Source organism: Catharus ustulatus, chromosome 3, assembly GCF_009819885.2.
Source record: "Catharus ustulatus isolate bCatUst1 chromosome 3, bCatUst1.pri.v2, whole genome shotgun sequence".
NCBI lineage: Eukaryota > Metazoa > Chordata > Aves > Passeriformes > Turdidae > Catharus > Catharus ustulatus.
The window spans coordinates 38,318,977-38,341,961 of record NC_046223.1 but is presented as its reverse complement, the minus strand read 5'-3'; the positions used below and the strand labels follow the sequence as shown (position 1 = coordinate 38,341,961).

At 40.1% G+C, this 22,985-nt stretch overlaps 1 protein-coding gene across 8 annotated transcripts in view; it reads right to left on the bottom strand.

The window, feature by feature from the left end:
- Positions 1-22,985, bottom strand: part of LTBP1 (latent transforming growth factor beta binding protein 1) — a 189,190-nt gene that overhangs the window by 33,684 nt on the left and 132,521 nt on the right. For all 8 annotated transcript variants that reach the window (XM_033055515.2, XM_033055517.2, XM_033055518.2 and 5 more), the window contains 5 exons: positions 21,848-21,967; positions 16,788-16,910; positions 14,707-14,829; positions 9,916-10,038; positions 6,359-6,484 (listed from right to left, as the gene is read on the bottom strand). In XM_033055515.2, coding sequence (XP_032911406.1) covers positions 6,359-6,484; positions 9,916-10,038; positions 14,707-14,829; positions 16,788-16,910; positions 21,848-21,967 — 615 coding nt within the window. The remainder of the gene's footprint in view (positions 1-6,358; positions 6,485-9,915; positions 10,039-14,706; positions 14,830-16,787; positions 16,911-21,847; positions 21,968-22,985) is intronic.

Genomic DNA, 22,985 nt, shown 5'->3' with positions numbered 1-22,985 from the left:
TGCAAGAAAGAGTTTTAACATCAGGAAGGCTGTGTGACAGCCAAAGGCAGGCATTCACAGAGTGCAGAAAACCCACAGATGGGCCATTTTGCAAACAGATGCAGCTATGTCTCAACACACTGGGAAGGAACACAACGACAAGACACAAAAATTAATATAAGCACATGAACAATTTAAGAAATTGTTTCAGTGTTAGCTTTGCAGTTAGTATATCAGCAATCGTCAACCACCTCCACCCATCTGTTTCACCAAACTTGCTAGCCACAGCATGATGTTACATACCCCAAACTAAGGCATAGTTTAAATAATTTCTCTGACTGACTTACTACCAGTAGTATTATACAGTCAACAACATGAGTGAAACTAAACTCTGTGCCTAAAATAAGACTTCAAGGGTAAAGCTACATCCCCTGTGCAGAAGTGCTGCAGAGATATAATTCTGGCTCTCAGCACAGATCACAGTTTTATAGTGTAAGTGGTAAATATCTCTGGAATGAGCCTTCTGTCTCAAGTCCTGCAAGTCTACACATACAAGTCATCTTACTTAGGTACACAAAGTAATTCCAGTGCCAGAATGCTTTCTGGATTGTACTAATGGCCTTTTCATTTGTAGTTCCAGTTTTGGTTTGCTGGCCTTACAAATAAGTCACCTGCATGTGTAAGTCTGTACTTTGACTCAGCTGCTCATCAAATTATAATGATGCAGAGCTGCTTGTGGCAGACTGTGCTTTATTTTTTAAGTGTATTACAAGTGCTAGAAATGCATTATTTTTATCTCCACTCAAAGTAAGACCTAAACCCAAAGCCCTGGCCATATGTGGCCACTAAAGATGTGATGAGGTGCTTTTCAAGAAGAAGAATATTAACTGAAACTGCCAGAATACTAGGATTAGTACCTTCTGACTTCTATATCCTTCTGCAGTCTGAGGCAGAGAAATTATCACTATTTCTTTCCTAAAAACATTATGCTGTTAAGTAAGGCTGTTGTCTGCTTTCCTTCTGCATACTTCCTCAAGGGATTATTGCATTTTAAATGGGGAATAAAGTGATTTATCTGAGTACTTGTTACTATCATTAATTCCGCACATTTTGGTAGCCCTTTATGCAGTGGAAGCTACCATCACTCCACCTCAAGTGATGGCATTTGGCACTCCCTGAACTAAAGAACTGGGATTGAATCCTGCAGTGTCACAGAGAGGAGGCTTCTCCAAACAGGTGAGCAGCACCTGGTGTTTTTCTGTAAAGACAGAGGAGGGCTCAAATGTAGTCCTGCTTACTCTTCCAGCTCTTCACAGCTGTGTCTGACAAAAACCTAGAGAAGTCAGCAAAGATGCACTCTTATCCTGACAGTGCTCACCAAGCAAAGACTTTTTTACTTTTAAATTGTGCTCGATGCTCAGTAGAAAGGGAACTCTTGGTCTTTGAACCTTGTGGTCACAGTCCCCCAAGCTATCAAAATTTGAGCAGCATGTCATTACCATCCACACTTGTTACCTCTTGTGCTTCCCTCTTGCAACCCAAGTACCTAAATTCATCCACACAAACTTTGCATGCCTCAGGGAGTGGTTTTTGGGATCTTGAAAACCAGCTTTTCCTGTGTGCTGTGCTGGGGTCTGAAAAGGTTTGGAATCACGTGTAGACTTCTAAGGTCAGAACCTTAAAAAGTCTATCCAGAACCTCTTAAAAAGGTTAAAAAACCTCATCTCTGGCAATTTCTATACCAATGGAACAAACTATGAAATTTTAATATTTTTCTCAGAAAGGCATGTAATTTCATGTTAGGATATTTAAGTGATGGAAAACTCACTTCTCCTACTGAACTGACCCATTGGTTAGCAAACTTGAGCATATGAATTGCATGCAAAAACTGTATGTACTAAATACACCAAAATCTAGGACACATATATGAGTATAATTGATGGTTATAAAAAAAATACTTGCAGATGGAACTGGCAGAAAAATTTATTTGGTTTGTAAATTTTGTAAAGATTTTAATGGTCTTTACATCTTGATTTATTAAACAAAGGAAAAAATATTCAAGGAATTTATTTCAGAAAAGGGTAATGTATTTGGCAAAGAATACAATAGCCACTATGCTTATTCTCAAGGAATTGAATAAGAAAAATTTGGATGGTTTCTGGATATTGAACTTATTTAAACCTACCACAAACCCTTCCTAGGAAAATTAATTCAGCAACATGAATAAGCAACTTATCTGTGTTAAAGACTGTCAAAGGCGAAAGGTCAAGAACACCTTTTATACCTTTTCCTTTTCAAGTTCCCACAAGTGACAGAGATATAAAAAGATGCATATGGAGTTACTGGGAGGAAGATAATAAAAATCTTTTACAGTTGTGTTTTTCTGGTCCCTCCTTCTTGCTGATGTGCACTGTCCTTGAATAATATATGTGATATTAATAGTCTCATGTGATTAGCAGTTTCACATATCTAGAAAAAGAATCTGAATACTGTGTCACTTAATCAGAAAGTTCTGTTAAGAAAAGGAATTCAAAATGAGTAAACAATGGTGGTTTGACAGACAAGAATTTCAGACAACAGACAATAACACAGTGTTTGTGTTTTCAATGAAGAACTATGGCTCAATAACAAAAAGTTCTTGAGCCATGGGACAGTTACTGTTAAAAATCTTCACAGAAGAAACTACAGCTGGAGACTTTAGAATTACCCAAATTACAGAACTGCTGTTACTCAAAACCTAAATGTTAAAAGGAAAAAGGGAATGCTTCATGCAGATGTTTTTTCACAGGTAAAACAAGGTCATTGACTAAAAAGCTGCAGAAACAAAACTTTTGATTGTAGCAAGTGTCCTAATTCAGTATATAACACAGTCACAGAAGACAGGTTTTTTTCTAAAAAGTACAGTCTGAACATCTTACAGTGCATGGGATATTACAGAGAAGGTCCAAGCACCAAATATTTTTCCTTGTCTAGACAGTTCACTCAAAGGACTCTTTTTTTATGGCCGGAAAGGACATTTGTTTCTTTAATCACCCCATAAAGAGTGAGGCTTGTAATCTGCAATTCTCTTGCTACATGGAAACAAAGTCGGGGAAAAATCTAAATATGAAACTAATATATCCTATGTCTATAGAGTGACTAAAGCAGTTCTCTGTAACTACAACCTATTTTAGAATCCATGAATCACTGCTGTCTGCTTTAATCAAAAGGCAAAATGTGTGCACTCATGCACACCTTTGTGCATTTCAACACTGTGTTCCTGTTTTCTGACAATCTGAACAAGCTGAAGACAACCTCAACCTCAAGGACGATACTTAAATCTCACTGAACTCTTAATTACATAGCAATACGTCTGGAAGAGGACTGGTTCCTAAGACAGGTCTGTAAAGTGATTAGAGAAGCAGAGCTCTGATTCTGAAAGTTCCAGGGCTACCCACAACATGCATACATAAAAAGGAAGAAGTTGAGGTCGGAAAGCTGAGGTGGGATATGTAAGCTTTTTCTGACTGCCTACTGCAGCAGTGAGAAGCCAATGACAGACATGGGGGATGGGACATGGAGACAGAAGAGGTACTTGAGGCAGGGTATTGTCTCGAGCATCAGAGAATCTCTAACTTGAGGTTTTGCCAACATATTTGACTAGCAGCCAGCTGGGTAAAACACCATCTATCTTTACATGAACCCAAAGCTCAACAAGGAACTAAGCAGCACTCTGAGAACCTCCAGTTCAGAGAGCCTGGCACAGTGAAATTGCTGAGCCTGGGGCCAGGCTGCAGTGGAATGTCAATGCTGCAACAAAAGTTTGTCTACACCTTGGAAGAAGACTCAGTCCCCACAGCTGATCAGTTTACTTTGGCCAACAGCCACAAAAACTCCATACCAGAACTAAACCACATGAGGTTCTTAAATGTTTTATGCTGTTGTTGTTTCAAACTTCAAAAAAACCCAAGTAAAATGCATACAAAATGTCTGGAGATATGGAAAATCTGCTCCCCAGGTATAGAGAGGTGTGTGAATCCAGGAAAAATTTATCAGGTTCTTCCTCTGATGGTATAAACAGTTATTCTCACTCACTTAACTAGAATTAAATTCACAGAGGCACTTAGTGTAAAGAACAGTAGCTCCTGAGGCTGGAAGCCACATGCTTTCTCACTACCTGGAATGTCACACATTCCTTTTGTTTGGTCTTGACTTTTAGCATGAAGCTGACACCACTACAAATATTGACACTGATGCCATCAGTGCTCCCTTAAATGAGTTTTTTCAAAACTCTGGAGCTGTTTTTATTAAAATGACAGAATGGAGAAACTAATTGTGGTGGAAAATGAGTGCTGCTGCTTTAGAGACTAGAAATACTCTTGCTTTGCCAAGTTATTAAAATACTTTTCCAAGTGCTGAATATGAAGTCTGATCTGTATTCCATATACAACACCAATTACTTGTGAAGTATGCTCAACTGGTTTTGTACTTGTTTTATTCTTCATTAAAAAGTTCCAAAACCAGTCACAGTCCTAGAAATAAGATCTTGTGACTTAATCTCTTTCTATTTAGTAAAAGTTTGGCTTTTTTTGTTCTAATGGAGATTAGCTTTGTATTACTTCATCATATATGGTAACAACCTTTCCCAGGTAAGTGCTATTTTACTAAATGTCAGAGATGCAGAGGAGCTCTTCTTTCTGGTACATTTCCTAACACTAGATGCCAATGACTTAGGATTTTTCTTTTTAAGTTGAAATAAAGTGTTTGGCTTCTACAGAGAGAAGGCTGTATTCTTTTCTAGCCACTTTTTTCCCCCCCTCTTTTATAGCTATGCTGAACAGTGAGACAAAACACCTGCTACTACTTTTCTTGCAAAGCAGTTGAACATATGTGGCCATATCCTTCCTGAACACCAGGTGAAATGCATATATACTGATGAAAGAGTCCACAAACATGCTTTGGAATTATCTCCATTACTTCAAATCATAAAATACTGCCTCCTCCATGAATCAATGGAATTACTCAGATTCGCTCTCTCTAGCCTACTTGACCAGGCTTTTGTCTTGGCAGTAAGAGAATATTTCTCTCAACTTAGACCATGATTACAAAATGAAGCAAATGTTTAGAGAAAAAAGAGCACTAAAAAACACTTGAGAATTTTTTATAATTATCAATAATAATTCAAACACAAATGGTGTGTTTGATGTTACGCTACATCTAAATATACAGCACATTTCCCCTCACATCAAGTGTAACAGTGCTCCTGCCAGCACTGTATTTCATTTCATGGGAGATCACATTACTAAATATATGGCAGGTTAAATGCCAGCTTCAGTAATAAAGCTGTAATGCTCATTTTTTTCTGGTATAAGCAAGAAGATGCAACAGTCCGACACAAGTTCCGATGTACCTCATCCACCAAAGGACAAATGTTTTCACTATCGCTAAGTGAACTATGAAAAGAATTGGCCTGTGAAAATGAAAAATACATGGATTTACTGGCCTATAATCTGAGGGAGAGAACAATTGCTTACTTCTTGGGTGCTTGAGATCCACTACCCATTGGTTCTAACCCTGAGCTATTGTCTGCTCAGTGCTTCTCCTCGGCATGCATCCTGCTGAAATACTACCGTATAATTTTTTTCCCTTCTGAACTTTTCCCACAAGCCCTATTATCTTGAACACTCTTCTCATCCATAAGAACTGTCATTCTTAATCTAGTTAAGGGGGTGTTTATTTTCTGTCAGCATCACTGACTTCACAAAGCCACATACCTTCTTGGTATCACTGAGAACAAGTGTACTGTTTTAAATTCAGTGCAGGAGAGCAGTATCACTTGTAAACATGTGAATAACATTAGCAAGAGGATATATTCTCATGATACAGCAATGTAAAAAACTTAGTCACCCTAAATTCCAGTCTCCTGGTTGATATTTCTATAAAGATCTATTTCTATAAAGGTCTAGCATAAAATTACTAATATTTACTCCATTTCTGCCATTTCAAAATAGCTGAAGTTCTATAATAGAGCTACTGGATTTCACTACAACTTCTCACTGGAATTACTGTTCTGTTGCTTAATCTGTATATTTTAAATAAAAATTTGGACAAGCAAGGCTTTGTTGTCTTCGACACAGCAATGAGAACATTCAGGCTTACTGATAATGCACTTAAGCTTCAAATTAGATAATCCTAAATATTCATGTGTGTCTTACCCACAGAAACTTGTCAGAAGCCTGAGTTCCTAACACACTTTGCACATCATCTATTTATGAGAAAAAGAACAAAGGGCCCTTAAGTGGCAGAAGATTTTAGAGATAGTAGTGACTGACTGACCTACTTTTCTCACCCTTCTAGTAACAGCAAATCAATGGGAATGGATTATTATAACTTGTCTCACCTTCACATGTTCGGCCGTCTGCAGACACAGAAAAGCCCCGCTCACATATGCACTGGTAGGAACCATCCGTGTTCAGACACTCTCCGTGCGGTGAACAGAGGTCAGATCTCTCACATTCATTGATATCTGAATGTACAGACACATTTAAGAGTTTTGCATTAATATTAAGCCTAAATTCACTTAATCTTAAAAGCAGCTTCTATTTCCACAGGCTATGTAAATAGCTGTGTGAATGGCTCATCTTCCAGCGAAACCAAATCTCATGGGATCATTCTTAAACTCTGTATAGATACCGTTATGTTCCACTGCATCATACTCTTGCTACATCACTCAGTGAGGATGAGCAGAGTGATTTGTGGGATATCAGCATAAGCACCACCCTAGCCAACATTTCTTCTGTGTTACAGGAACTCTCAGCTCCATCTCACTGCTTTTTGATGGCTGCACACTGGTCAATTTGGGCATCTGACTCTACATGTTACTAGCAGGTTTGGTTACACAGCATCTTTCCCAGGAGGTTGATTTTATATAATTCAAAGCCAAATGCTTTTTTGCTGGTGGGGAGTGGGAATGATGCCAAAAGGTTGCTATGTAAGAGCTTATCATCATCTCTTTTGTTGGGTTCTATTTTAAACTTAGAAAGCATTCTTCAAATTTGTGAATCTAAAGAACAAGTATTTCCTTTTGATTGATGTCTCTTGTTAGCAATGAAATTTGCCCCCAAAACTTAAGGACTTCATTCTTTCAAGGTACTACCACCTTCATATCAATTACCACTCATGTTGTAATTGTACTTTTGTATGTTTTGCTTTACAAAAATCTATTAAGAAGCATTCAATACCATGCTGAAATTGAATTCAAATTTACAAACAAAACTTACCCATGAGGTTTATTCATCCCTTATCCAAACACTAGAATTTCTCATTCTTAGCTGCACCTTTTGTCACTTACAGCCATCCAGAATGTACCAGAGTAGCCAGCAATTTTGATTTGAAATTATGATTTCAATATCATCATCTCAAGTCCATGACATCCACTATAGAATTTTCACTACAACGTGATTCTAGACTGTGTGTAAACCTTCTAACCAGTGACCTGAAATCATGGCCACAAGAAGAAAGAAAAAAAAGAGGCAGGCAGCTCGGGGAAGTTGTATCTGCTTGAGGTGCCTAAGGAAGATCAGTGCACTGTGCTGAACACAGCACCTACATATATAAAGCTTTCTCTGAATTCATAGCAAATGCAAACTATCAACTACTTCCTGAAGCCCTCTGGAAGCTGGAGATAGTGGGAGGTCAGCAATAACAAGGACAGTATTGTACTTTCTCATACTGTACTCAGGATTTAGCTGCCTTAAAACTGCCAGAAAAATACTGGAAATCCAACTAGCTGATTACACAAGCTAGAATGATGCATTAAAAGACAGGAAAACAAAATTACCAGTTTTAGCAAAATTGAGTATAATACCTCTGAAAGACCAAACTGCAGTTTCTCATGTTTTGGAGTATTTTCAACTTTCTCCTTACCAAAACGCATATCCCTAATTTCTAGTCTAGTCCAGATTCAACTTGCAGACACAGCACCCTGTGATAGATTTGCCAATTTAATTCAATAGCCCTCTGTCTGCACTGTCTGACCCTTAGTTGGTGCATAAGTGCTTTCAGTTTTGTTATATTTATCAATTTAAAATATTAGGCACATATCTACTACATAATAGAGGGGTATCAAAGCTACCATTGATGTTAGCTTGTGGTCAATTCTCTTTTATCTGCTAAAGCAAGGTCTAATACAGCACTTCTGTATGCCGAATGCAACATTTTTTGAATTAGAAAACAGTCACACAGAATACCCAGAACTTTTACAGAGAATTTAGTGTTTGGTGCAGATCTTCAGTGTGAATGAGCTGGAATCCAGTTTCTCAGCTCAAGTCTAAACTGTGCGTAAGAGAGCAGTCAAAGCAAAGTCCAGCATTCTGGTCCTTCAGCCATTTACAACACGAACATGTTATCACTCTCCAGCTCTAATACTATGGTTTCTGTCTCACAAAAATGGTGGGCAAAAGTGATGAGGCATGCCTGGGTGCTGTGCCAACATGAAGATGGGATTGTTCAGAATGAAAACCTGGAAGTGTTTTCCTGGGTTTGGCAATGCTGACTCAGTCTAAGATAACACATTCGCTTCCTCCCCACCTATCCTCCACAAAGTACAGTAATTTCATTATTATAAGCTGCACCTGATTATAAGCTGCACGTCCAGGTGTCGGCAACTTTTTGTTCTTTGTCCATATATAACCTGCACCTGATTATAGGCTGCACGTCTGGGTGTTGGCAACTGTCTTGGGTTACAATACAGAGTGTGATAAAAGGTATCTATTTTATCACCATCTGTTGAGGGTGGGAGCAGTGATCCTTATCTCAGCGGCAGATATTCTGCTAATGGGCCATCCATTGAAACCAGGCAGGGCATTGTTCTTTATCTTTTCACAACCCATCCTTCCTCCAGTGAGTCATTTTCTGCTAATGGCCCATTGAGTCCCACTGTGGGACTGATAAAATTACTGCATCCCATTGGAAGTTGCTTCAGCAAGGGGGAAGAGCCCAACATATCTTACCAAGATAAAAACAGAGGCTTTGGGACACTAAGGGAGCCCCTTTCTCCACTGGACTCCAGAGGAAAACCGGATTTCTCCACATCACCACTGGACCTCCGGAGGGAAACTGCACCTTCTACAGGAGCACTGCTCCAACTGAATCACATCTGTCACTGCAGGAGAATGCAGCCACCATTTAATGGGACTGCTACCAACACCCTGCCTGACAGGGTGTCAGGTTGTACTCTGACTTTGTCAGGGTTTGGAGTTTGTTTCTTTGTAGTACTGTATTTCTATTTTAATTTCCCTAGTAAAGAACTGCTATTCCTATTTCCCTTACCTTTGCCTGAAAGCCCCTGGATTTCAAAATTATAATAATTTGAAGGGAGGGGGTTTACATTCTCCATTTCAAAGAGAAGCTCCTGCCTTTCTCAGCAGACACCTATCCTCCAAACTAAAACAGCAACTTTCGATTCTTTGTCCATATATAAGCTGCACCTGATTATAATCCGCACTTCCAGGTTCGGACCAAAATTTTAGTCAAAATGGTGTGGCTTATAATTGTGAAATTACTGTACTCCAAGTGTTCTACAGAGGTGATATCTAATGTGACTTGATGCTAACAATGCTGCTGTTGTTTTTGCACCTCTGACTCACAAAACATAGAATGTTTTGCCAAACTAAATGTTTCCAGGATTTGGGAAAAGAAGTAGCTCTGTATCTCTCTCAGTTCTAACACAGATTCTCCTTCAAGTTATGAAGGCTGAGACTTCTGCCTCTTGAAATAATTTCTCAGTACGTATTTATTGAGAGAACAGAATAAATGAGAATAGAAAAAAAGAAGAGTAAGAAAGCACTACAAATGATAAATGAGTTTCTCTTCCTTAGCATGATCTGTGACTGTCACAAGTCACAAACCTGCCCATTTATAATAATGATCCAGGTATTTTTTACACCTATTTCATACCTTGACATCCCCTGTTGGCTACCTGCTGGAAACCATCTGGACAAGTACATTTGTAAGACCCTTCAGTATTTATGCAGCTTCCTCTTAGGCAAACATTGCTGTCTTGAAGGCATTCATCAACATCTGAAATAAAAAGGCAACCAAATTATTAGATGATGTCAAAACGGATGAAAGTTTTAATAGTTTCAACATAACTTGAAGCAACTGTGTCCATACACAGAAACCAACTTTACTGTGCTTTAGGATTCTTTGTTTTCTTTTCATCATGTCATCAAACTTCTCATGTATCTAGAGGGCTTTGAAATTTGAGTTTTTAGCAAATATGACTCATGTGCCATCTGCCTCTTTCACAAAAGCACATCATAACAGCAGTGCTATTAGAAAGAAATCCAAGCAGCTGCACATTTAGAAGACAGACACAAAAAATACCTACCAATGCAGATTTCAAATAGTCATCTTTGGACATGTTTAAACCACCACACAGAAATCCCTGAGCTGGAAGTGACCTGACTCAGGCATCGCCCTGAGTCATGGTGAGTCCAAGCATAGCTGGTGTGTCACAGCAGCCAGGATGTGCCTGGGGAGACTGCTCACACAGCAGCCAGTGGGCAGGAGGCTCCTAGACGGGACCACAGCGTGTGCACTGCTATGCTAATGGCTGGTTTTTCATGCAGTTCATGAGATGCAGAACAGCCATTTCACAGGGCTTTAGCAGTTGGATTATGAAGCTGAATGGCCGCTTTTGCACAGTGCTGCACTCCAGCCATAAATCCAGCTCCAGAGCCCAGGCACAGGATCTTGTTTCCCAGCTGCCTATACACCACATTCAGGATCAAGCCCCATGTCTGTACATCTCTGCCCTAGTGTCTTGATATCCATGGAATAAACGGCTGACACACAGCAGAGAAAGTTTCAGGATACAAACTAGACACGAGGTAATTCAATATTTCAAGTACAGGACACTGGCATTGTCTCCACCTAAAGTCTTTTCTTCCCGTTGTCTTTCAAAGGGCTTAAAGGCAGCCCAGTGGAGGAAACAGAGCCCACAGCTACTATGGGTACAGGATTAAGTCAGCAAGTGCCGACATTCCAGTGATATTATATAGTTTTGATTTCATTGCAGCTGAAGATCACAAGGTATTTGGTGCCTGTGCCTCTAAGTTTTAAAAGCAAACAGAAAGTGAGAAAGTGAAATAAAAAAACCTGCCTCATAAGCAACTTCCCTCAGCCTCCACAGAGTCCTACCTAATAATTTACCCAGTCCATTGCTTTGATAAAGCAGTTAGCTTCCTCTGAAAAACAGTAATCAAAGACTTTTCCTGGTACCTTTGATTATTCTAATTTCTTATCTTTGGATTTTAGCTGATTAGAATTGTAACCTTTTCCTATGCTGCAGGAATGAATAACAATTGCAATTAAAAAGAGGACATGACCTCATTTTTACATTTATCTTTGCAATGCCCAGACTATATAATTCTCCTTGGGATTTAATCTATTTAGTAACAATAAGAAATAGAGATAGTTTTCTTACACAAATGAATGCTATAGAAGATAAAATTGCACTTAACATTGACAAAGTTGTGACCTTTAGATAACCACATGTTTTATAACCATTTTCATCTGTGAAATAAATTGCGGCTTATTTAAAAAGCAATTAATTTTGACTAGGAGCATGAGAAAAATTAATGACTCCCTTGTGCTAAGTTAATGCCAAGTCTCACAACAAGAAGGTGTCTTCTGCCAAATTCAGTCAAAATGCATTATTTTTCATATAGGATTCAAACCTCCCTTTCTCTGATGCAACTCTTCATAGACCCTAGGAGAGCTGCATGAGAATCCCCAGAAAAATCAGAGGCAGTAACTCATGCTTGAGAGATTCAATACTTTTTATCATCCTTTGCACGTGCATGTCTTGAACATTTTGGCTAGCAAAATCTCTGAAAGCCCTAGGAGAACACTGCAGACTTATGCTTCAGCCTTTCTTCCAGTAACCCAGGCTCTCTGAGAGGTACAGTCTGTATGTAAGTCCTTCGGACACACATTCCCACTCCTGTTGGTTAAGACAAGGTCTCACAGGTGCCCTCATATTTCATGTTCCCTCTTATTCAGGGCAACAGTGAGCAGGAAGTCTCAATGTCACTTCATCTCAAGAACAAGATGCTGAATGACAGACTATGGCAGAAGGTAAACGTGCATGTGGGTGTGTATCTTGAACACAAACAGCATGTATTCTTGGACACATCAATGTATACAAGTTATTTGCAAATAAGTTTTATTCTTAAACAAGCAAAATACTGCACAAGGGCTTCTAGACAAAAACTCCAGCTAGGGAGTTGCAAAAAATACAGCTGAAAATGATCGCAGCATAGTTCTGCCAAATTCTGCAATTCCCTGTGAAGTCTGCACAAGTTATAATGATCAAACGAGTAAACTGCTTCTTGCATGTAACATCTTTAAGAAAACGTCTGCGCCAGAAGAAAACCTAATTTCTTTCAAGTGGTTTGCTAATCACATTTGTTTTACAACATCATTTTGGGTATCCTCTGATGTGACAAATGTCCATAGCTGGCTCTTCAAGAAACTGAGCAAAGTTTGAACCACTCTGTCCTTTCCAGACAATTGTGCTGTGCTATGCTCACAGTTTTTGTCATCTCTTTCCTGCTTTCTCAGTGAAGTGTTAGAAAACATTCAGGTAAATAGACTAATCCAAAAATCAGAGACCCTTATGCAGAGAAACACTGGATAGCTTCTAAAGGTGATTTTCTCTTTAGTTTCCAAGGTGCAAAAAGCAGACTATAATATCCTGTATTTCAGAAAATTTTGAAGGGATGGAAGCACAGAAGAACTTCTTCCACTTCAATAGATTAATTACTTTCCAAGAGATTAATTAAGGACTTGTAATATTTACAGAAGTCTTCAGTGAACAAACTGTAGCTACAGAAATTAATCCCTCTGTCACTGGGTGGAGAAGCTGTAAATTGGGTTGCAGATGTTTAAATGAGACAAAGATCCTGGGGTAAGGGAATGGTTTTACCCTTTTTCCTTGTTTGATTCAATCCCTCTTCTTTTGCCTTGAAAGTATCTGAAAGTATTTTGTCTTGAAACTGCTTTTGAGCAGGATCAAGAAAGAGTTGAAGATAAAGCATGGACCTATCCTGACAGGCCAGCTGATGGAGAGCTGCAAGTTACCATGACTTCTTGGGCTGTATGAAATGCACCAAAGCAGCCTGAAAAGTAGTTTGCAATCTCATCTGAAGTCTACTCAGAGCAAGTTAGATGAGTAGTGGCCAGGAATGATACCATATTACCTGTTCTGTCTTTGGGAGGCAGGAAGGATCTGTGAGCCATTCCACCACGTTTTTCCTTGATTCTTGACAGAGTATCTCTACACGTGCTGCAATTCATGAAGATGTTGAAGCCAGATGAGAGCAAAATTCTTTGACGCAAATTTCTAGTGCATTGCATCATCATCCCACATTTCTTGAAGCTGATGCAAGAGATGCTGGTACTCAGCATGAATGACGAGAAGACTGTGTGAAGTTCTTCCATGAATATGTTCTCCAAACAGGTCAGGACCAAAAAGCATCAGTGTGCTGAGGAGATATTATAAGATATCCTTTTTCTTTGCTGATGAGAACCTCAAGAGAGGCACTCACTGAATGTGGGCAATTCAGTCTAATCACTGACGATAAAGTCTGTTACAAGTTTGTCTTCAGAAAATAGTGTTCGGTTGGCCCAGGGGCAACTGCTCTTCTGCCTGCATCACTTGAAGAGGAGGATTCCTGACCTATTGCTGTGAGGGAGAAGGTGAGGACTGCCTTCCAAGTGCTATATGGAGGATAATCTAGCAGTAGAACACTATTTGGTAGAACAGCAGTAAGAAGCTGTATCTTGTTAGGTATCAGTAGTTACAGAAAGCACACCAGAGACCAAAAAGTTTTTAAGAGCTAATGCCACATGTACAGTGAGACCTCAATGAGAGTTACTTCTCCCTGCTAGCATGAGATAAGCAAGCAAGGTAGAATCTTTTCTGGAGTTGGCTAGTAAGTAATCTTGCATTCTCAAGGTGACCATGAGATGTTCCACATCAGATGGTATGGCCAACAACAGAGAAGAGGGAGTAGTTTTGAAATGTTTCATTAGAAAAAAAAAAAATCAGTTACTGGACAATTAAATTGTTTTATTTGAGAGATAAAAGCATGATTGTTCCTTTCTATAACACAACATTTCTCACTACATATATTGTACATCTTTCATTTCTTACTTTTGTTTTTACAAGTTCAGTACCTAGACTGCCTTTTGAGACAGTGCAACCTGTGAGCTCCAGTAGGTCCTGCTGGAACTTGTCATCGGCTAAGTACTTTCTCTTGTCAGTGCATGTGTGATTGTAGTGGTTGCCTGCAGGTTCCCAAAGCCACCTGGAGAAGAAGTTTTAACGAGCAGGCCCCCTTGGGAATAGCATATGCTGGCAGAAGATTTTGTAATACAGAGACTCTGTCAGAACTTAAACAAGGTTTGGAAAGGCTGACTTGTTTTTGGTGATAATGTCAACTGGTCTTCCAATCTTACTGTTGGAAACACATGTCCTGATTTTTTGTATGTGGAAAGATAACAGGGACTATTTCTAATAACCCATTAAATACGTGGCTGTGTTGGTGGGAACAAATGGTCGGCAGTGTAGAGAAAGAAAGAGAGGCAACAGATATTTCTACTCCATTCTTAAGTTCATGCCTATAGCTGAAATATTCAAGATCTTATTGAAAAAAATTAGCTTACTTTCCCTAAGCTTACCTTCACACTGATCTCCAGAAGATGATAATGAGTAGCCTTGGCTACAGATGCATCTGAAAGATCCTTCTGTGTTCCTGCAGTGTCCATTCGTACAGACTGATCGCTGCTGGCATTCGTTAATATCTGCAGCAGCAGAGACAGTGAAACTGTTACACACCTGAAAATACCAATTACTCATCAAATGGTACAAAGGCCAAGGCTGACCAAAACAGCAAAGCACAGTATCAATACCCAGTACTGCTTGTATGTATTTAATACAGACAGTCAATGTAACACATACAATTATATGAAACTGCAGACTGTGTGTTTTCCTTGAGATGGTTGTGTTCAACATTCTCTCCTGTAATACCAATTTATCCCTCAATGCACAATCGGGTACACACAGGTTCACAAATACACACACACGCTGCCTGAGAGCTGCTTTTGTTTCTGTTTTATCTGGCAGAGGTAGCAAGTCAGCCACTCCAGTGAGTCAGCAAAACCCACAAAATACTTTCCAGCAGGCTCACCACCTTTGAACAGGGTGTGGCTTTCAGATGCACACTGACAGGCTAATCCCTATTAAATTGTACCTTAAGGCTCCTTTAAAGTCTTGCCTTGTAACAGTATTAATCACATAACTGTGGGGAAAGGTCTCTTTGCTTTCACAACACTGCTAATCCCTCTATATTTCAGTTCTCATAAACTGGGGTCAGCCTGAGCTAACAGATGGATTTGAACATCGAACTTACATTTTCCTATGGAAAACTCAAAGTATTGGAGGGGAGTGGTACTCTGAATTCAGAGCATAGCACATGCCTTGTTTAAGCTAGGAAGCCTATTTTCCCTTCTGATATTTGTAAAATATTCATTAAGAAGCAGTATTTAAATTGACATGGTGAGTTCTTGGTCACTTCTAGCATTTTGGCACAGCTGAATGTCTTTCTGGAAATACACTTCAATTCAAGCAGGAGAATGTTACTCAATGAGGTTTTTCAGGTCTGTGTTATGGCTGTACAGTCTGACCTCTTAAGCAATGGTTCCTTGCAACCACAGAAGTTTAGAATTTAAGGCTCACTGAAATCTGTGGGGCTCCATGAAGCAGCTGGGCATGTGTACAAGTCCTTACTTTAGAAGGGTGCACTTTAAGAAGAACAGTCTGCACATGCCAGCTCAGCTTGGCAAGGGCTCTTTTCCATGAAAGGCTCAGAGGAAGCAGTCAAATTTTGTCTACATATTTTCCCCAAGATCAGTCTGCTGTGTGTCCTGGACAGCACATTTAACTCACTCAAGACACTTAACTTACACTGATGTTTTGTTTCAAACTTCCTGACAAATTTATATGAACAATCATTTAGTTTTACTGTATTATTTTTAGCACTCAGAAGTCTGAAAGTGTTTGGTGCTGTACAGACACACTTAGGGAAGGCTGAGGGGAAAGGAAAAAGAAAGAAATCCAACATCTGATGAGAAACATGTAGGTTTCTGTGCACTTCCACAGCCTGGAGACACTGTCCCAGATTTTCACCATTAGGGAAAAGTTTCAACTACCTTCTAGTTAAGGAGAGGAATATTCATTTCTCCTATCCACGCTATAGGTTCTCCCTCACACTACTTCACTCTAACTTCAGACCTAATTTTGTTCCACTGGAGCAGTCCTGATGGGAATTTTAGATGTGGAGGAAATGTGGAAACTCATGCTTTGGAGGTACAGGTACTTTTCCTAGAAATACTCTCTCTCTGGAAACACAGAGACACCAGTGCAGGCTGCTCAGGAGCAGCTGGCACTGCTGGGTTCCAAAGAAGAGCAGCCTAGGTTTTTTTGATTCCACTCTCACACGGTAGGGAAAAAAAAAATAGAAGCAAAGTGATAGAAAGAAAAGCAAACGCCACTGTCCTTAAACCTCCAAAATGCCAGATATGCCATGGATTTTGCAAAAATTTCAGTTTATCAATATAAATATTATTACAGGTTCTTGATTTGCTTTGTAACACATGCCAAAATCTATGAAATGCAAACAAAAAAAAAGAGATGAAAATATTAGATAAGTGCAACCTTACAACCTTATGAATTTTAGTAATGTATTTCTAATTTTTCTTACCTTCACACTGATCTTTTGATGCAGATAGTTTGAAACCCTGGGCACAAATACATCTGAAGGATCCCTCTGTATTTTCACAACGTCCATTTGTACAGTGATTGCCATACTGACATTCATTTATATCTGTGAATAGAAAGAAAGTGCAAGAAATTAACACCTTTCAGTTGAGTTTGGGAATATATTCAAATTACATCATAAACATGGTTATTATTCCTGAGGAGTTTATTTCAGTGGGATTTCAGTACTTTGTAAGGCTACTCTACATACTCATCAAGGAATTCCAGTGGATGATGCAAAATCTCTCTTCCTATTCACAAACCATCCTTTCTTTAGGACTCGAAAGCAGGTTTTTTTTCCTATAAGCTATCCCACAGACATCTACTTCCATCCTTCTCTGAAAGAAAGGTATTAATTACATTGGCCACTTTCTTCAGCCAACATGAAAATTGCTGTGCTGCTACTTAACACTAATTTTCAAGAATTCCTTCTGAGTGCAATTTGTATAAATCAACAAAGCAAAACTTAACATAAAAATAAAATAAGAAACCTATTTTGCTATAAATCCAGCCAGAACTAATTTTGTATTCTAAAATAACAATTACTGGTTTTCTTCTAGCAGTGGTTTTCACTTCAGAAAATAAAAGAGTTTCATTTTCAAATTTTATTTCTTTATTTTGGGGTTGCAGTAGTCAGCACATGTCCTTGTTTTATGGAAAAAAAAGTGGTATTTTTTTAGCTTCACTGATGCAGGAAAAGAACTACCCTTTGTTTGTTTTTATGTGCCAGAAGTCATATTACTCCCAATTATCCTGTCTTTTGCCACCGCAAAGCACACAAAACCCATCAGCATAAAAAAGTGCTAATTATTTGAGCCACTTGAGCCATTTAGGCAGCTGTTGCACAGGGAGAGCTGGAAGATCGGGCATCTTTAAATCATCATCATAACCCTTATTAGCTATTGAGAACACATGGAGTATTTTCCTCACATGTATTTGCACACATGGCTCTTTGCACGCTCCTGTACCACCTGCCTTTGGCAAAGCCCAGTTTCCCCGAGACAGAAAGGAAATCACCATTATCATCCATATTCCCAATGACCTACAACCCTCAGTTCCTCACTTGAGCCTCTGGCTCTGTAAATAAGATATTCTGCTGCAGCTTGGCCAAACAGAAGCAGTGACATCCTCGGAGGGATGACAGCACAGATCACAGGTGCTGTGCTATGGTGTTCAGTTAGTGTTACTACTTATTCCTTTTTCCGAGGATTATTTCCCAGCTCACTACTGTGGCAAAATGTGCTTGCTCTACAAAACACAATCTTTGCTCTCAATGTACACGATCAATGCTCTAATTGAAGCATCTCTTCAAACACAGAGAACCCAATTCAAGCACACAAATTTCCCACTGAAGCACAAAACTGCTTCTTACAAATTCACTTTCATCTCAAGGTCCCTGACAAAGAAACCTGGAATACTATTTCTGATTTTTGTATAGGACTCAAAGATCAAGAGACTTGCCCATAAGGCCAGCAGAAAAAACAGGAACAGAACTTCAACCTCCCGAGATGAAATCCAGAGTTATAACTGATTCTATTGGTGCTCCCTACAGTGGGATAGTGCTATTTGGATTAGCTCTGCTTACCTCTGTATTGGTTTTGGTATCTTCTAATGGGATCCTTAAAACTGTACAAGTTGAATATTGATAGTTAACCATGCAGCTTCAAAATCCACCACAGTGGCAACCACAAGGATGAAGTGATCTAGAAAGTTTTGTCAAGCTATTTTTTTAATTTGTTCATCAATACACAGACGTGTGCTCTAGATGTATCATGATACATGACTTAATTTGAATGTGAAAATGTGTAGAGAGAAAAATGGAATAAAAATGAACCAATGGTTGAAAGTAAACTTAAAAAACAATTATTTCAAATAGTCCCTGTATAAAACAAATGCACTGAGGGACCTGGGACAGTGGGAATTTCAAGACAACAAGGAGGCAGGCTGTGCAGGCGTCCTTTTCCATTTTTTCCAACATGCACTGAACATTCCCACCTAAACTCCAATTAAGCATAGTCTACCCAAGTTTCAAGTGAACTGATTGACTTGGCTTAATGAAACAGAAGTGGCTATGTTCTTGGCTTTAAATCCTGGAAGATTACAATATAAATGGCATCAAAGATCTATCTATAGGATTGTTACACTAGATTTTCCATGGCATAAAATGCAGGCAGAGGAATGAAGTGAGGTAAAAAAAATACGGAAAATAGCACTGTGGAAAACCAGAAGAGCTGCAACTGATCTAAACTAGTATAAAAAACAAATTAATTTATGGAACAAAGGATTTAAATACCCTTCATAGATAATGGGAAATATTTTATTTTTTGGTGTACTTAAACAGTGCCATATTGCAGAACTACAGATTTAAGAAAAATTGTCTGCATGACATTTTCTAAAATGTGTATGGCTCATTTCCAACATGATGTAAGCCTAGGATAAACAAAAAGTGGACTGATCACATCACTAATGAAGTGAGTAAGAATGTCTAGGCTTAGAACATTTCATAAAACAAAGGAACAAAGGGAAGCTACATGCAGTAATACAAGGAAAAAATTATCACTTTAAACCAAGACATATTCCTTACATAACTTAGTTCTGAGCAAAGCACTGACTTCTCTCATTTCCCTCCTACTAACCTGGTTAGGACGAATAAAACAACTGGAAGTTATGCCAGGGAATTTTCAACCAGGCTGTTTTCATAAATAGGTACAGAAATAAAGCTCAGTATTGGGAAAGAAGGCAAAATTAGGCCAACATTTTGAAAAAACAAGGGAAAAAAAAAAGAAAACAAGGAGTTAAGCATTCTTTGCAAGGGCACCAAGACTGCAGGCAGGTGGGAAGGAGTAAAACAAAGATGAATGTGGAATAATTTGTGCAAAGTAAAATCCATTCATTTGTTGTAAACATTTCGTAGTTTGTTACAACTTCATTAAAATCCATGACAAGACTAAATATGCAACTATGACATGGCAGATCTGTTCAGACAGTATGACTTCTACAGAAAATAGGGTAGTTGAAAACTCTGTAATCTGCACAGCAAAACTGGTGGTGAGGTTCTGACAGCCACACCATTGCTTCACTGCGACTTGGCTCTAATCTTGATCCATAGATCAGTACCCCATTTGCAGTTGGAGCAGATCTCAGCCACCAGAGATGTTTCAACCAAACATTCCTCTTAGACTGCTTTGTGAACTGAACTGAATCTCAGAACTGGGAACCATTACAAAATCAGCCATGGAAGTACACTGACAATCTGCCCTACAACAGTAATGCAGACAATCCCTCTATGTAGGTTATTGTACACCTGTTTAGGTAACACAGTTATCCCAACAAGCACAAATTATAGGGTGTGTGTTATATGGAGTGGGGGAAGGAGTATTTGCAACAGATAGCAGATGATGCTAAATTTAAGTTTCTGGTAATGTGGCACTCAAAATTGCAAACGATTATTTCTTTTTGCACAATTGATTAACTTGCTCTTTCGTCTATTTCAAATAGTCAAAACTGATTATGAAAAAAAAAAATTACTCTAACATTTATAAACAAACCAACAAAAGTAAAATGTGAGGAATCTGTCCTAAACCCTTAAAGTTAGACAAAGGGCTCTAAGATATGCTAATATTTTGCTAGAAGTACAGATAATTAAGGAGTTTGATCAGTATGCTCTGTGAGCAAAGTCCCATAGTCTACTAAAAAACCTGCAAGTCACACTACTGTATTAGCACTCACTTGTCTTTCCATTTCCAAACAACAGCCTACTAGTATTTCAGTGACTATACATCCCCTTTCTGTTCCATATTTTCTATTTCAAAAATTTTGTTTCGTAGCTTTTAATGATATCATTTGTAGTCTAGATTCAGTGCTCATTTATCTACAGTAAAACAAGACTTCCTCTTATATACAGTGTACAAGAACATAAAGTACAGTAATTTCACGACTATAAGGCGCACCCTTTTGACTAAAATTTTCCCTGGAACCCGGAAGTGCGCCTTATAGTCCGGTGCGCCTTATCTGATCTACAAAGTTCAAAAAAAATTGCCTACCCGGAAGTGCGAGCTGCGAGCCACGGAGGGAGCCGGCAGGGCCATGGCTGCCAGGTGGAGGTGGGGCGGAGCAGCGGCGGGCACGCCCCGGCCCTGTGGAGGCGGAGCCGCCCCTCCAGAGGCACGCCCCAGCCCCGTGCAGGCGGAGCCGTCCCTCCAGAGGCACGCCCCGGCCCCGTGCAGGCGGAGCCGTCCCTCCAGAGGCACGCCCCGGCCCCGTGCAGGCGGAGCCGTCCCTCCAGAGGCACCCGCCGGCCCCATGCAGGCAGAGCCGTCCCTCCACAGGCACCCCCTGGCCCCGTGGAGGCGGCGCAGCCCCTACAGAGGCACGCCCGGCCCCGTGGAGGCGGAGCCGCCCCTCCACAGGCACCCACCGGCCCCGTGCAGGCAGCACGGAGGGGCGGCGGCCATAGCCCGGCCCCGTGCAGGCAGCACGGAGGGGCGGCGGCCATAGCCCGGCCCCGGAGAGGCAGCACGGAGGGGCGGCGGCCATAGCCCGGCCCCGGAGAGGCAGCACGGAGGGGTGGCGGCCATGCCCCGGCCCCGCCGGATGCAGGCGGGCCTGGGGCCCCGCGGCACCGCCCCTGCCAGGTACAGGCGGGCCCGGGGGCCAATGGCTGCCGGGTTGAGGCGGGGCCTCGGCCAGCAACCGCGCGGAGGGAGCTGGGGGCGGAGCCTCGCTGCAAAAAAAAAGTGCGCCCTATAGTCCGGTGCGCCTTATCTGATCTACAAAGTTGCAAATTTTGCCAACTCCCGGCGGGTGCGCCTTATAGTCCGGTGCGCCTTATGGTCGTGAAATTACTGTAATTTCAAAAACCTCATATTTTCAGTTATTCTTGAATTAAATGAAATGGGGACCGAGGGCACCGTGCTGTCATCAGGTTGTAACACCGATTGAATATGAAATACAGCACCTCAGAACAAGAATTACAACCAGAGAGACAAAGAGTACTACACATACCATGGCACTGTCCATTCCAGCCTCTGAACCCCACTCTGCAAGGAATGCACTGGTAAGAGCCAGGAGCATTAAGGCACTGTGCATCTGGACAGGTAGTTGGAGTCAGGCATTCATCGATGTCTTCAAAAGAGAAGATAAAAGGAAATCCTGGTCAAAGCAGTGATGGAACACTGAACAATACTGGTTACTCTGACTCTCTTCCTGCAATACTAAAGCATTCAAAGAGTTGCATAATTTATCTGTTAGAGACACAGGAAAGAACAAGTTCACACAGATTTGTACCAGCAAAGGGGAATCTCTGAGAAACACAATAGCTCATAATAAAGAACTGAATCTGAATTCTCTGTTATACTAAAAATCTTTTGTAGGTCTTCCAGAACATGCAGCATATCAGATTTCTGGCTACCACAGGTAAGAATAACTTTCCTTATGTTACTCCATATTGAAGTGCCTGAGATTCTTCCTATAGTAAGACTTGGAAGTTCACTGCAACAACAGTAAAATTGCAACTGGCTTCCAAAAGCAAAGCACAATTTATTAATCTCCAATGCTGTAGAGTTATTCAACATGTAAGTGCTACAAAAACATAATTGTGTGAATGAGAATCAAAGATGCATGGAGTAAGTAGTTAATTTTGTCTAAAAGAAGGCACAAGCCACATCACTGAGGCTGGCAGTGTTTGGGGTGATACAGGGACTTTCTGCATCAGCGAAGGTCCTAGATTGCCCATGACAAGAAGAGATAGGTCCTGAAAAAGTCATGGAACTCATGTACAGGCTCTGAGCAAGAACAACTTCTTGTCCTGCACCACGGAAATCCATAAGACACGCAACATATGCAATCTAGAGACTGCATAGAAAAAACAACATTCAAAGACAATGATCAGAAGATACTGGAAGTAAACATGTGTAGCAGCCTCCTTGCAGTCTGCTTGCATGTGTGAGATCATTTTATAATATGATATTTAATTACACAATAATTATAATCTTTCTCATGAAACACTTGCTTCATGCAGTGCACAGAACTAATTAAATTGTCAGTCACCTCTAAACTCATCCTTTTCCTGCCCCAGGTCCAGCAGTTTTGTCTTCTGCAATTAAGGACTGCTACTCGAGCACAGATCATAAGGGAGGGAATT